This window comes from Neolamprologus multifasciatus, chromosome 9 (genome assembly GCF_963576455.1).
Source record: "Neolamprologus multifasciatus chromosome 9, fNeoMul1.2, whole genome shotgun sequence".
NCBI lineage: Eukaryota > Metazoa > Chordata > Actinopteri > Cichliformes > Cichlidae > Neolamprologus > Neolamprologus multifasciatus.
The window spans coordinates 24093482-24107895 of record NC_140447.1 but is presented as its reverse complement, the minus strand read 5'-3'; the positions used below and the strand labels follow the sequence as shown (position 1 = coordinate 24107895).

Sequence of the window (14414 nt, the reverse complement as noted above, 5' to 3'; positions counted from 1 at the left end):
AAAAAGTGTACCTGTAGTATCTGCCACTCTCCTTCTCTAATGATGGGTCAACAGCACAGTAAATTGTTGTCTGCGCTCCCTGGACAGAGTTTTTGGTAAAAGGACTGACCATCTTCATGAAGAATTGCTGGACACCATTCAGATGACGAATTAACTCAGTCTGAACAACTCCAGGATGGAGAGAGTAGGTCGTCACTCCTGTGCCTAAAAGTAAGGAAAAAGTGAATGAAGTCACCAATGGTAAAGCTACTAGTCATGCATTTGATTTGAACAGAAAACTGGCAAATTAAAAGAAAGAAATGACAGCGTGTAAGGTGCATTATTTACCTTCTAATCGTTTAGCCAGTGATCGGGTGAAGAGGACGTTGGCTAGCTTGCTTTGAGCATAGGCTTTATTCTGGTTGTAATGCTTCTCACTGTTGAGGTCCTCTAGATTTATGGAGCCCCAGGAGTGAGCCATGGAAGATACATTGATAATCCTAGCTGGTGCCGACTTTTTAATCAGGTCAAGCAACAAATATGTCAACAGGAAGTGACCTGGAGAAGGAGGAAATATGACTTTAAAATCCAATTTTCAGTTTCAGAAAACAGAGTGAAGATAATGTATTTGGAAATAGTGACACTTCACTAATTACGAAATACTGTACTTACCAAAATACTTACCTTAACTTGGTAAAGACTTTCACAATAAATGTACTACATCAAATAAATACCATAAATTAAATAACAAACAACACAAGTGGCTCCTGTTACTTCAAGAGGAATGCTATCCTGCTGCACTAATTCTGCACAAAAACATCAAATTAAAAAGTGCGTGATGTCAGTTATAAGTTATTTTCCTAAATATAATTAAAAGGGCAAAACCCTTTTTTCTAAAAACTACATTTCTATAATAACTATGAGCATACCTGTGATGTGTAAAATTTTGGTGACGCATCTCATGTTTGTCCAGTGTTGCTTATAGTACGTTTTTGACTTTTAAATGTTTGGGAATCACCTTGTTGGTACACAAATATAATTTTATGCCTGTCAAATTGTGTCATCTTTGGCATTTTGTTGCAAATAGAGCTAAAAAAATGGGAAGAAATTATGTGTTACTGTGACAGACTGTTTGCAAAAAAAAGTGGCAAAAGATACTATTTGAAAGTGGCTCTTTGTTAAGTTGAATCAGTTTTTATATTTGAATGATTTATAGGTCCAAAAAAATAATAATAAAAATACAAAAGTCTGCTTCCTTGGGAGAAGAATATATAGAAGGGAGTGGAAGTGGAAGGTGTGGGTTAAGACTTTTTCATAGCACTGTGGGTCAGAGTGGTTTGAAGCCACTGCCTACTACTCCTCGAGTCATTTAGGACGGCGGTCCCCAACCTTTTTTGCGCCACGGACCGGTTTATGCCCGACAATATTTTCACAGACCGGCCTTTAAAGTGTCGCGGATAAATACAACAAAATAAAACTAGTACCGGTACCGAAAAAAGAAGATTTATTCATAACACACGTGAAAATACCCAGGAAAACCGAGTTAACGATAAAAACGATAACAAAATAACGCTGAAAACCGATAAAAACCCTGGAAAACTATACATTTCACACCTGAGCCTCAACTCTCGCGGCCCGGTACCAAACGACTCACGGACTGGTACCGGTCCGAGGCCCGGGGGTTGGGGACCGCTGATTTAGGATGTGAGGCACTATTATTTACTTGTACCACTGAGTAAAATTAAATATTTCCTGTCATAAGCAGACTGTAATTTATTAACTCTATTAAAAACCTTTTAAAGAATTTTCAACCAGTTTTGTGTGCTTCCGTTTGAGTTTTACCTGAGATATTATTTTCTGATTTCTTTCACGCCATTTAAAGAAATCTTGGAAATGTCCTGGGACGTGCTAATTGTTTTAGAAACAACTACATTTGTCAAATCTCTCCCCCCAAATCAAAAAGTCTGGAGAAGGATTAGTCGGTACTAATGTGACTATAAGTCAGGCCAGGTGTGACTGAGGCCTGATTTTATTTACCCAGGTGATTGACACCGATCTGCATCTCAAAACCATCAGCTGTTTTCCCGAAGGGACAGGCCATTACACCTGCATTGTTGATGAGGATGTTCAGCTTTGGCTCGTCTGTAGAAAAAAGTAAAAGAAAAAAATAAAGGGGGGGGGGGGGGGGGGGGGGAATTTAAAAATATGCAACTTTTCATGTGTGTTCATATGGATGTTTCTTTAGCCAGAAAATCATTTTACCTTTGTTGATGGCTTCAGCAAATTCTCGTATAGACTTGCTGTCTGACAAATCAAGTTTCATGCAAATGACATGTTCATTGCCTGAGCTTTCGATGATGTCTTTCACGGCTGCGTTTGCTTTCTCCATGTCCCTGCATGCTATGATCACCTTTTCTGCCCCTACAAAGAAAAATAAAAGACAGGAGTTAAAACAGCACATGCACTGAATGCATGGCGAAAATACATAAAAGCAAGGTGTAGTTCAGTGGGTGGAGAGTGCCCTCTCATGACAAAATGTGCACATTACATTTTTCATAACTTGCGAAGCTTTTAATGGGGACAGTAAGAAACAAGACCAATAATCACTTAAGATATCAGAAACAACCACATTTCTCAGAAAAGACAAACACAAAAAACAGAGAAACTAATCTGTCTGAGATACCCAAGGCACATATAGTCACATATGCTTTTGCAGTACATATAGTGCACTGCAAAAGCAAGATTGTTTTTTAAAGTAACAGGCAGAAAGACCGACAAACAAGCAGCACCACAGCATGTCTAGCAAAGAAACACATCGTATAATGATATCTATGGGTTTCGGAGTCAGGCAGAGTCAGACTTGACTAACCGTTCACTGCAAAAGGATTTGTCCCTTTATTCTTTTTTAAATAATCCACATTTAAAATGATGTTGTTGCGTCCAGTCGTTTGTTTAACCTCTGTAAATTTGGGACCATTTATAAAAATGATGAAAGTTCACACTGTTTTTCTTTAAATAAAACGCCACAAACTACAAAACTTGTGCCCAAAGAATTCTAGAGCCAACTTTACACCCTCAGTCAATTATAAAAAAAGTTGGTCCTTACCAGGTCTTAAAATTATTTAAATATATTCGATTATTCAGATCCAACAACACATGCCATATTACACTGTGTCATTAACCATCCATCCATCTGCTTCCGCTTATCCTTTTCAGGGTCGCGGGGGGCACTGGAGCCTATCCCAGCTGTCATAGGGTGAGAGGCGGGGTACACCCTGGACAGGTCGCCAGTCTGTCGCAGGGCTAACACACAGGGACAGACAACCATTCGCGCTTACATTCACTCGCACATTCACACCTATGGGCAATTTGGATTATCCAATTAACCTATCTCCACAAGTTGCATGTCTTTGGACGGTGGGAGGAAGCCACGGGGAGAACATGCAAACTCCACACAGAAAGACCCCAGCCTGATGATGGAATTGAACTCAGGACCTTCTTGCTGTGCGGCAACAGTGCTAACCACCGTGCCACCGTGCTCACTGTGTCATTATTTAACAAAAAGTACTGCGGGAAAAGTCCATAATTTGACAGCTTGTAGCGCCACATTTTTTCTGAACTTTAACATTCAACTGAGGCCTTGTAGAGTTTGAGATGTAGCTCTTGGGTTTTTTTTCTCTGAGTTTTGCACGACCTTGGTGCTAATTTTCTGGGACATCCACTCCTGAGAAAATTGGCAACTGTCCTGAATATTTTTTAATAATCTTTCTCAGTATAAAATAAGGGACTTCGTATTGTTTGGAAATGGCGTTTTAACCCTTCCCAGATTAAACATTATTCAGACACTGTTGTCGAAATGAAAAGCACACAATTGCTCATTTCTGGGCAGAACCTTAATTGTATAATTCTCCTGTTACACCACATACCAAAGTTGGCCTTTTCAGCCATGTGCACATACAAAACTACTTTTTAAAAATATTAATTAACATTAATACTGCTGTCTGCCATGTTACTGGCTCATTAGATATTTGCTTGAAAAAGCACTTGAACAGGTGTAACTACTAAAGTGACCACTGAAAACAGCCTTTTCATTAAAAGAGTGAATGGCTGTGTGTAACTAATATTTTTGTTCTGACAAAGCAAGACAATTTCATAAAATGACTGTAAGAAGACCCACTAAGGTAGGTGCAAAAATTCAGCTTCTTATTGTTGAATAATTGTCCACGACTATTCATTTTTTCTTCTAATTAAGACACACTAACACATTGCTTCATGCTCTGTGTCTGAGTTTATTTTGTCCTTGTATTTTACTTTAAAACTAAAGAAAAAATTTACTATACCAAACAAGAACTGTGCCTAAAGATCTAAATCAGGAACTGGTACCAAATTGTTCCATTACTCAGCTACTTTTCCTGACAGCCACATGTTGCACAACAATGATACCAACATCATGGGAGCGGAGGATTTGCTCAGAATTTACACAGAACAATAGAACTTGTGTTAGCCTTCCTTATAATTTATCTACAGGAGAATCAATACTGGCAGATCTGTGTTTAAATAAACTGTTTTTATCGTAATCATTTTCTTGATGGCACGGCGCGGTTCCTGTGATCGGTCGCAGTAGGGAGAGATGGAGCAGTGTGTTTGGGGGAGCGGTGCCTGATGAGGAGGGTGGCACACATGCTGGACATGACTAACTTCTCTTCTTACCTGTAGGACCGGAGATGAGAGTGACAAGACACTCACAAAGAAGTACATGTACGTGGAGCTTAGCAATAACTAGGGAGGACTTATGGTGGCAGAGGCAACTGCTATTGAGACTGTCCAAACTGACATAGGGTGAGAGGCGGGGTAAACCCTGGACAGGCATCTAACACAAGCACACACTGTCAGCAGTAAAAAAAAAAATTATTCCCCAACTTTTAAGACTACCAAAGCTTGTGTGTAACTATGATCTCCATTGCTGATCCACTTCAGGGTTATGTGGAAACAGGGTGAGAGGCATGCCATGCCCTGGATGGATTTATACTCAACGGATGGCCAGAAACATCCATCCATCTATCTTAACCAAATTCACGTCCACACCTGCAACCAATTTAGAGGCAGCAGAGTGTGCAGGGGATCCAACTGTGGCCTCACAGCAAGAAGGTCCTGACCTTGAACCTGCTAGTCAGGTGAGGCCTTTCTATGTGGGGTTTGAACGAGTTTCCTCCATGGTTTACTTCATTGTAGTCTTTTATCTGCGCATCTAAAAGTCAACATTTCCTGCTAATATTTCCTTTTTCCTCCTAACTCCATATCCTGATACGTAACACAAATAATCACCACTTTAAAAAAAACAGTTGAGAGTTAAGAAAGGTTTAAAATTTCATGATTTCAGTCAGTCGAACCTCTCTTTGCCAGATCAATGGCAGTTTCTTTGCCGATGCCAGTGTTTGCTCCGGTGATGACAACAACTTTTCCCTCCAGCTTTTCATCACAAGACCAGCTGCGCCGGAAGACATTTCTGAGAAAGCAGACGTAATGTCACAATCAGCAACACAGGCGTGATATGGCAAAACACGCAATTACACAACTGTAACTTAACAGAAAACTCTTTCAACTTCCAACAACCCGCAGCAAAGAAAACATTATCAACAACAATCTAGTCATTAACGTATTAATAAATAACCCGACGTAATTTTATTCATTTATCGATCATGCAACCTTAACACAAACTCAAAAACTTTCAGACTGAGGGATTTTGAGGTTTATGTAAAGTCTGCTTACCTTAAAGACGACATGTCTCTGGATTTCAGAAGTCACCGAGACTCAAGTACCTCATCAAAACCCGAAATTAGTTACTGATCACTGATTCACCTCCACATGAAGCCCACAATGTTCATAGAAAGTCCCTGTAGATAAAAAATAAAAACATAACAAGGCGGAAATGTCAAAGTGCAGTCAGACTTGACAAGCTGGATTTTCAACCAATCAACTGCTAGGCCGCCGGTGAACGAGAAAGCTGATTGGTTAACGTGAAAGTTTGAGTCTCACCCCCTAATAGGTGTGCTCGATTCGTGAAGGTGGGCTGCAGGCACGGGTGGGCAGGTCCGAGGAAGGAAATTGAAACAGGTTTTTCTTTTATTCTTTTCTCGGGGCTCTAAAAAGATCTCAGTTTATTCACTCCTCCTAGTGTTGCGATATTCGGTCAGTTCTTGCGCAATCTCGGTGACAACGGCGTACTACCACTAATAACAACAACAACAACAATAATAATAATAATAATAATAATAATAATGATGATGATAACAGTCTTTTATAGCTGTATATTTTACTTCTCTACATAGGCTTTCATAGGTTATTTTCTGAATAATATATGAAAAAGCATTTAGCCTACCTCATTTATATACAGTTTGCTTTGGCGTAGCCAGACACTTGAAGTTTTTTGTCACTTACTTTCAGTCCAGTCCTGATTGGTTGAACAACTTGACACTGACCTATGAATCAGGCACCTAACTCAAGGGTGCTGTATCCACACATGACACCAGTTTAGCAAAGAACCAGTTTTTAATTGCATCTTTAAGCACTTTGTTAGTAGCGGCCTGTAGCTTGAACGCATAATTTGTGTTCAAGCCCAGAAAAAAAAAAAATGCCAAGAGAGACAGTTTCACTGGTATAAAATATTAATATTATTATTAGCCACAAATGGTCATTCCCAAAGAGTTTTTAGCAGATAATCTGGCAGATTTCGGCATGCTGTTCAGTGTTTCCTCAAAAAAGTTGAGGAAACTGAACAAGTGGAAGACATAAGAGCGCAAACCTAAAAAAAGAAAACACATCAACTACAGTACCGTGTACTTCTATGGGCCTGCAGTGCCTCGATAATGGCAATAAATTGATAACACTAACCGATGTTATCAAAAAAAAAAACAAAAAAACAAAACCCAAAACAGTGTAGTGTTCCTTATGTTGCTTAAAAATTAAATGTATAGACCAAGCTCTTGTGGAAGAAAATAATTAGTTTATGATGTTAAAGTATGTGAGGCTGTTTAACCCACCAAAACACTGACACAGAACCTGAGATGAAATCAATTAATCTACTGTTTGTTGATGTTGGGATCCCTCTGTTTAGGATGCAGTGTTCTCAGTTTTGTTAATTTTCAGGATTTCTTCTGTATATTGATATTCAAAGGGTTTGTTTCACATCTAGTTCTGGGTTTTAGTTTATTTCGGATCCTTGTATCCCTTGAATTCCCATGACTGGTCTAGTGCCATTTTTGTCTCTTGTCTCATATCCCTTTGTGTCAAGTTAGTAGTAATTCCTCAGTGATTAGCCTGTAGTTCTGGTTCTCATTAGTTTTCTCTGTGTTTTGTGTTTCTAGCTTGAGGTCTTCTTATTTTACTGACCTGAGCTCTGTTCTCAGTTAAGGCTGTTTTGTATTCTGTCCCTCGTTTTAGTTTTCATGCTTCCTCTGTCTTCTCATGCCTTGTCTGTAGTTTTTTATCTGTCTGCGATTCAGCTTCTTGTCCTGTCTTGTCTCTCTTATATATTATATATATATATATTATATATATATATAAAATATATATTGAGGAGTCACTTAATGCCACAAATGACATTTTCTGTTGAAAGTGTGCAACTCTCTCTCTTTCTGCTTATAGGAGTGAATGGAGCTCACCCACCAGTCTCTTTCTTTCTTGCTTTCTTTAATCTATATTCTAGTAATCATTCAAAAAATATATTTATATATTGTGATATATAAATTACATAGGTTTTGTATACTTATATAATGTTCTAGATAGTCTAGAATCTTCTGTATAGTTTTCACAATCCATGAAATAATAGAGTATTGTTTCTTTAACGCATGCGCATATTTAATTTAAATTGTCGCATCAAAAAACATTGATTCAGTAATTACAAGTCCCAATGATTCTGGTTAATAAAAAATGGGAATGTTTGCGCTTGGATATGCCTAGAAGCAGGAACTAGATCACCAAATCCTAGGCGTGGTCACGTGATCTGGGTGTTTTGACTCACGCTTCGGAGCAGCGTTTGGAAACATTCAGTTCCGCACAGTGTCGAAACGGCGGTGTCGAGCGTCATATCCCCTTGTTATGTTGTGTGTAGTGTCACCCTCTTTATTTCGTCCTCCCCTTTAGCTGTGTGCGCCCTGTCAACACACCAGAAATGGTCTCAGTGGAAAGATGGCTGTCAGGAAGGCTTTCTTAATCAAGGAATTAAAGAGAAAAGAATGAGGTATGCCAATTTACACAAGAACTAGAGCAAAAATCAGGAACCATCGGGTTTAGTGATTAATACGAACAGTTATTCATAGCGATGTGTAAAACATGGTGGAGACTTTGTCATGGTTTGGGGCTGCATTTCAGCCAGTGGTGTTGGGGATCTTGTCGAAACTGATTAAACTGTAAATGCATTAAAGTAGGCCTGCAATCAGATTTTGAGCCATCATGCAATACCATCTGTAAGGTGTTTGGCATTTTTCAGCATGACAATGATCCCTAACACTCTACCAATGCTGAACATTGGAACACTATCAGTGATGGACTGGCCTCTCCAGAGCTCGGACCTTAGCATTACTAAAGCAGTGTAGGATCATCTGGACAGAAAACAGAGTAAAAGGCAGCCAACATCCAAAGAAGAGCTTTGAATGCTCTTCGAGAAGCCTGGAGAAATATTCCTCAAGTTACTTAGTGTTCAAGTTAGTATTCAGGCTGTGTTTAAAATAAAGTTATATACATTTGTAATGTAATATTTTCTAAAGGCCTAATTTTTCTTTAGTCAAAATCGATGAAGAGTCGAGCTGACCTTAAATGTTATTAAAGTGGAGTAGCACAACAAAGCATCTCATGTCTCTCGCTAATTGCATAGCCTTTAAAAGGATTTTTAACCCATTAACACTGACTTATTTACGGATGACTGCAGTAAGCAGTTATTTTTATACAACCAGCAAAAATGCTGTATATGTTTTGACCAGCTGATGGCAGCATGTGACCATCTGTCACCCTGAAACTGAGACCGCTGTACTTTGACGGCTCTGTGTTGGTGTGTTATGGCTGCAGACAGATTAACAGACTGGTATTTGGGTAAATCATGCCCTTGGATGAGCTTGCTTTCTCCTGATAAATCATCTGTGGATATCGTCATTTTCCAGCAAGACACTATGAATGGCTCATTCATACACTACAGACGTTACTGCAGCCTGACAGTGGACCTGCAGTACAGTCAGAAGGTCATTAGAACAGGAAACATTGTTGTGGTCATCAGCTGATTGTGCATAAGCAAACATTTCCTTCCTGTTTCTCTGCAGGATCAGTCAGCAAAGCGCATGCATGTGTGTTATCCATTATATCACTCATGTTGAAAACAAATCTGTTTTAACCATTGAACAGTGTATCGCTTTTGCAACAAAAAGCAAATCTTAAAAAATAGTTGAATCTAATGAGGAAGGTTTTTGCACTTGGGCTCAGGTGCGGCAGCGTGTCTATGGTTAGGAAAGAACGTGCAACAAAAGCATTCAATCATATGTTCATGCGAACTTGATCTAGGCTGATTAGAAAGCACTTGGGAGTCCAAATCCACTTTGCTTGCACTTACACTGATTACACCCTCCTTTAAGGTAAGGCAGTAAAGTGGCTGTTAGCAGCAGCTGATTAGTTTTGCATGTACTGCATGACAGATTTATTCGCGTTGCATTTAATCACTCCGATTTGTAATACCTAAATAACTTAAAACACAAAGTTTGAAAAATACATATCAGATTCTATTCTTCAAACTTTCATTCTTTGTATTACATTTTTGTGACAAAGTGAAAATGTCCGTGCTTATTTGTTTATTCTTTCCTTGTCATTCTTCTCCTGTCTGTTTGCTGTTGTTGTTAACAGGACACTCTTTTGTTTTGAGTCATAACAGTTTACCTAATCCTTTGCTGGCGTCCCATTAGCAGCTTCCCAGAAACCAAAGACAATGGAGAGGCAAAAGGATGCCCTGGATAAACTATGAGAACAATCCATTAGCTATAATGGGACGATTAACTTTACTTTGGCAGATGGAAAGCAAAAGGATGAAGACTTTTATTTTTATCCACAGGGCAAAAATCCAGAAATAAGTGTAATTTACATGTCCTACTGATGAGTTTGAGCAACAATTACATTATGAATGCTGCTGTGGCATTATGTTTCAGATGATCACGCAAATTTTAATATCTGAAAAATATATCCTGAGTAAATTCATAGCTTTTAAATGATGATTTCATCAATCCCAACCTACCTGTCCCTTAATGAAAAAGGTAATCCCTCCAAGTTGTTAAATTGTGAAAGCTGAAGACAAAAGCATGGAGACACATGGAGGCAGACATTAAATGCATAGCTGTATATGTATCTGTCATCTATCTGTAACTGAGTAAATACGATACTACCCTTGTTTCTGAGTAGCAAAAAAGCTTAGAGCTAACTCAAAAGATTAATATAACTTCAAAACACTTCAAACTAATTGTTGTACTCTTCAAATCATTCCTGACCAATTTTTGCTTTGTGCCAGAGCGCATTATTCTGCTGAAAGAAGTCACAACCATCAGGGGAAACCTTGTAAGAGTGCACGTGGTCTGCAACAATGCTTAGGTTGGTAGAACATGCCAAAGTAGGGTCCATGTGGAAACAAGGATTCCAAGCAGAACATCCCACTGCCTCAGAGAGCTTGCCTGCTTCCCATATTATACCCTGGTGCCAGGTATTCTCCCGGTAAGCAACACACACACACCTGGCCTTCCAAGGAAAAGCACGATTCCTCAGACCTGGCCACCTTCTTCCATGGTCACTCTGACTGGTCTGCTGGTATGTAGCCCCATATGCACCAAACTGTGATGCACTCTGTATTCTGGCACCTTTCTATCAGAACCAGCAGCACATGGTTCACCACCATTCCTTCCTTGGACCACTTTTGGTAGATACACTGACCACTGGAGACTGGGAACACTCCACCAGAGCTGCAGTTTTGGAGATGCTCGGACCCAGTCAATTGGCCTTGACAATTTAGCCCTCATCAAAGGCGCTCAAATCCTCACCCTTGCCCATTTATCCTCCTTCTGTCATATCAACTTTGAGGACAAAATGTTAACTTGATCCCTTTTATATCCCAACCACTAACTGACCAGTGAAAAGATACGATGAAGTGATGACCAGTGTTATTAACGTCACCCGTTAATAACATAACTCATAATGCCTGAGCGGTGTACGTCCTATCAGTGTGAGAGCAGGGATGGACAGAGAGCTCATCTGTAACATAAATGAAAGAGTCCTCTTGGACACTATTGTGACTATTAGCAACATCCAAATCAATGTATAAATATGGGCACTTCTATAAAATGGCAAACACATTATTCCACCTTATTGCACAAGAAAATAAAAACGGCAATGAGAGGTTTAAAAAGCACATGCAGACACGTAGAAGAAAGTTTAGATAACTGGGGAAAAAAGCTAAACATTAACAAACATGACAGAGGAGATCCTACAAAGAAGAATAAAGCTAGAATCCACAGTCAAACCTCAGATTGTGACAGATGGCAATACTCAGTCTAAACACAGTGACTTTTCATGACTATGGAAAAAAAACTACCAGACGCTGGCAGAGCCACAACCCTAATGTTTATATTATAACAATATCTTTCTAAGATCACATCTCGTTGACTCCCCCGACACGCCCACACAGGCGGCTAGCAGTCTGGCCTAAACACCGTTCTCATCTACAAAACTTCAAATTATCTGAAGCAGTGGGAACGTTTATATCTTCAAGTCTCCCTGTCGCCTGCCACCACCTTTAGTGATTCACCTATCACTCACGCAGTTTAATTTAGCTCTTTTTTTGTCTGCACCCGCCACGATGCCTCTGTAGTGACTTTCGCACTGCCTCAGCCTCCCTCACCTCTTTATATGTTACGCAACGTCTTAAACTGTGCCATTCGCAAGCTCAAATCATTCCTCCCAACTGATCCAAATCTCCAAGTTGTTATGGTTTCTTGCCGTGCAATTTTGTTGAGATACCAATCTACACAGCAAATTCAAAAGTGTTAAATGTTTTGGTGTTAGTAGTCTTAGAGTTAATTTTACTCTAAGTAGAGTCACATGCTTTTAATGTAACTCTGAGGTGTAAAATGATAGTAGTTAAAATCGAGTGTTAAAAATGAGTGTTTCTATTTCAAATCTGGAGGTGTTACAATGGAAACATTAACTCTTGACCTCTTAACTCTGAACTCCTACAGGGGCTATGACACTAATAGAGTAAATTCACAGACTCCGCCCCCAGCACGGCTCCAATCGAAGCTGAAGTGAAGCCGTTTCAGAACATTTTGCTCTACATATTTGAGTTGTTTGCCATGCTTGGTAAGTCATTTTTTCAAAGATTGTTTCAATTATTATTATTAGCTTTTACTTCTGTGGCTCTTTGGAGTTGAGACAAAGCTGTGTGAAAGGCATTAGCCGTGTTGCTCGCTGATAGCACCGCTCGCTGTTTTAGCTAGCTGAAAGGTATTGTTTTCGGCAAATACCACAGCCTTGAAAAAAAGCTTGCATGTGAATTTTCGGTTAAATTTTTTGGTCAAATACACCTAAAACAATGTCTAGAATGTGAAATGTTGGTATAATGGTGCTACTTGAAGCCTGAAAACGATCTCCCATAAAAAACGAGCAAACAGCAGTAGCAGATGTCCTGACTGGGTTCTACGTTAGCATTTAGATCCCTCCAGAGTTTTGTGCACACGGTTTTACATTTAGTTCAGTACTACCTGTTGCCTGTGTCCTTATCTTTTGGGAAAATACTTTACACAAGTAATGTCTCAAAAAGGATTCCTTTTTTTTTTTTTTTTTTTTTTTTTTTTTTTTACTGTGCTGCAATTGATTTGTGCCATTAATTAGTGTCAACTAATTTTTATTCAATCTCCACATAGGATATGCTTGTGAAGATGGAATATGGGGGAGAGCAGAAGTGCGTTGCAGTTCCACAAAGTGATGAATGAAGGACATGCATATTGTATTTTGTATTTATTGAAATAAGTGATGAGAATGCTGTTATTTGCATTTACCAGCTCACCTATGTCAGACCTTTTGATAAACGAAATTCTAATGAAAGTGAGAACATGTACACTGTTACATCTTTCAGAAAATGTTTTGAAATTGTGGTGCACAGTTCAGAATAAATGTTTTTTCAAAAACCATTGCGTCTTTTTAGTAAATGTTAATTTCCAAAAGAAATTTCTAGAAGTTCAGAACAGTAAAATTCTCGCTTTTTAGAATTAATTAGAAGATAACTCTTACGTAGTTAAACTAAAATACTCTTTGAGAGTTAATATATAAACTCTTAACACCAAGTGTTAAATTATCAACTCCAGAGAGATTTGGTGTTTAACACTAAATCAGAGTTAACATACCAACTCTCCAAAAAGAGTTAAATTAACACTCTCTGGTGTGGACCCATATAGACACTTTAAAAGTGTTGAAATCAAATCTGACAGTGTTAATTTGGACATGCTGGATTTGCTGTGTACGCCTTCCTAATCAGTCTTTCTTTTATGTCATGACAGGGATCTTGAAGACAGACCCCTTTATGTCACCGCTGCTGGGCTGTTGACTGATACACACCAAAGCCTTTTAGCTCCACCAAACTAGTTTCCGTGATAACGCAGCTCCTGCATTTTTTTTTCTTGTGGGTTTTTTTTTTTAATCTCTTGAGAAGTCAAACTGTAAGGTCAATTGAGGGTCATTCTGCTCTTTGGTCCTTTAAAGAATGTAAACCGTTTCCTGCACCATGGGCCTAATTGATACAACATGTCTGTGGGAAAACAGAAGGAAACTTTTTTTAAAAATATAAAACACCACCAGCTGTCTAGGCCTAAATCCGGTGTTTGAAATGAACCATGTCACGTCTATGTTGTCCTTGGTGATGACCCCAACATTAACTCTATGCTTGTGAAAAGTGCCTTAGAGCTGAATTCTACCTGGAGGTCACCAGATGGTGAGCGCTGTGGTTGCAAACAAACTTTGTTATTTGCTAAAGTGTATTATTTACATAAAACTTGTGAACTTGAGTAGTGATTGTACAATTCATCTTCAGCCTGAGACCAGTCTGATTTTTGTTCTTCCAAATTTAAAGGTAAAGGTCAACTATTTTTTTCATATGAATAAATTGAGATCTATTATAATGATTAGGTTCTGCTGAAAACGGAAATGCCAACATTGGAGGTAGGTACATGTTTTCTTCGTAACTGACTACACTAGTTTTTAAATATAAATAGTGTATGCGGGTGATTTCCACACAATGACTCAAAATGACTCAACATCCTATCACGGTCAGTAGCGTCACTGTGAAGTGTAACTTTTAGACTAACAGATAACACAAACGCAAACAAACATGTTTCATTCTTTGTCTGCAACATTCAAAATAC

The 14414-nt window shown here is 38.8% G+C and overlaps 1 protein-coding gene across 3 annotated transcripts in view; it reads right to left on the bottom strand.

Annotated features, from left to right (window-relative positions):
• Positions 1-14414, bottom strand: part of rdh12l (retinol dehydrogenase 12, like) — a 51959-nt gene that overhangs the window by 3426 nt on the left and 34119 nt on the right. The window contains exons 1-7 of one of the 3 annotated variants that reach the window (XM_085173592.1): positions 7369-7501; positions 5749-5873; positions 5370-5485; positions 2242-2400; positions 2017-2121; positions 328-537; positions 12-204 (exon numbers count right to left, since the gene is read on the bottom strand). In XM_085173592.1, the coding sequence (XP_085029718.1) occupies positions 12-204; positions 328-537; positions 2017-2121; positions 2242-2400; positions 5370-5485; positions 5749-5762 (797 nt within the window). In that variant the 5' untranslated portion in view covers positions 5763-5873; positions 7369-7501. Of the gene's footprint in view, positions 1-11; positions 205-327; positions 538-2016; positions 2122-2241; positions 2401-5369; positions 5486-5748; positions 5874-6015; positions 6035-7368; positions 7502-14414 lie in introns of those variants that run through there. The other 2 variants (XM_085173593.1, XM_085173594.1) reach the window with 2 other exon arrangements.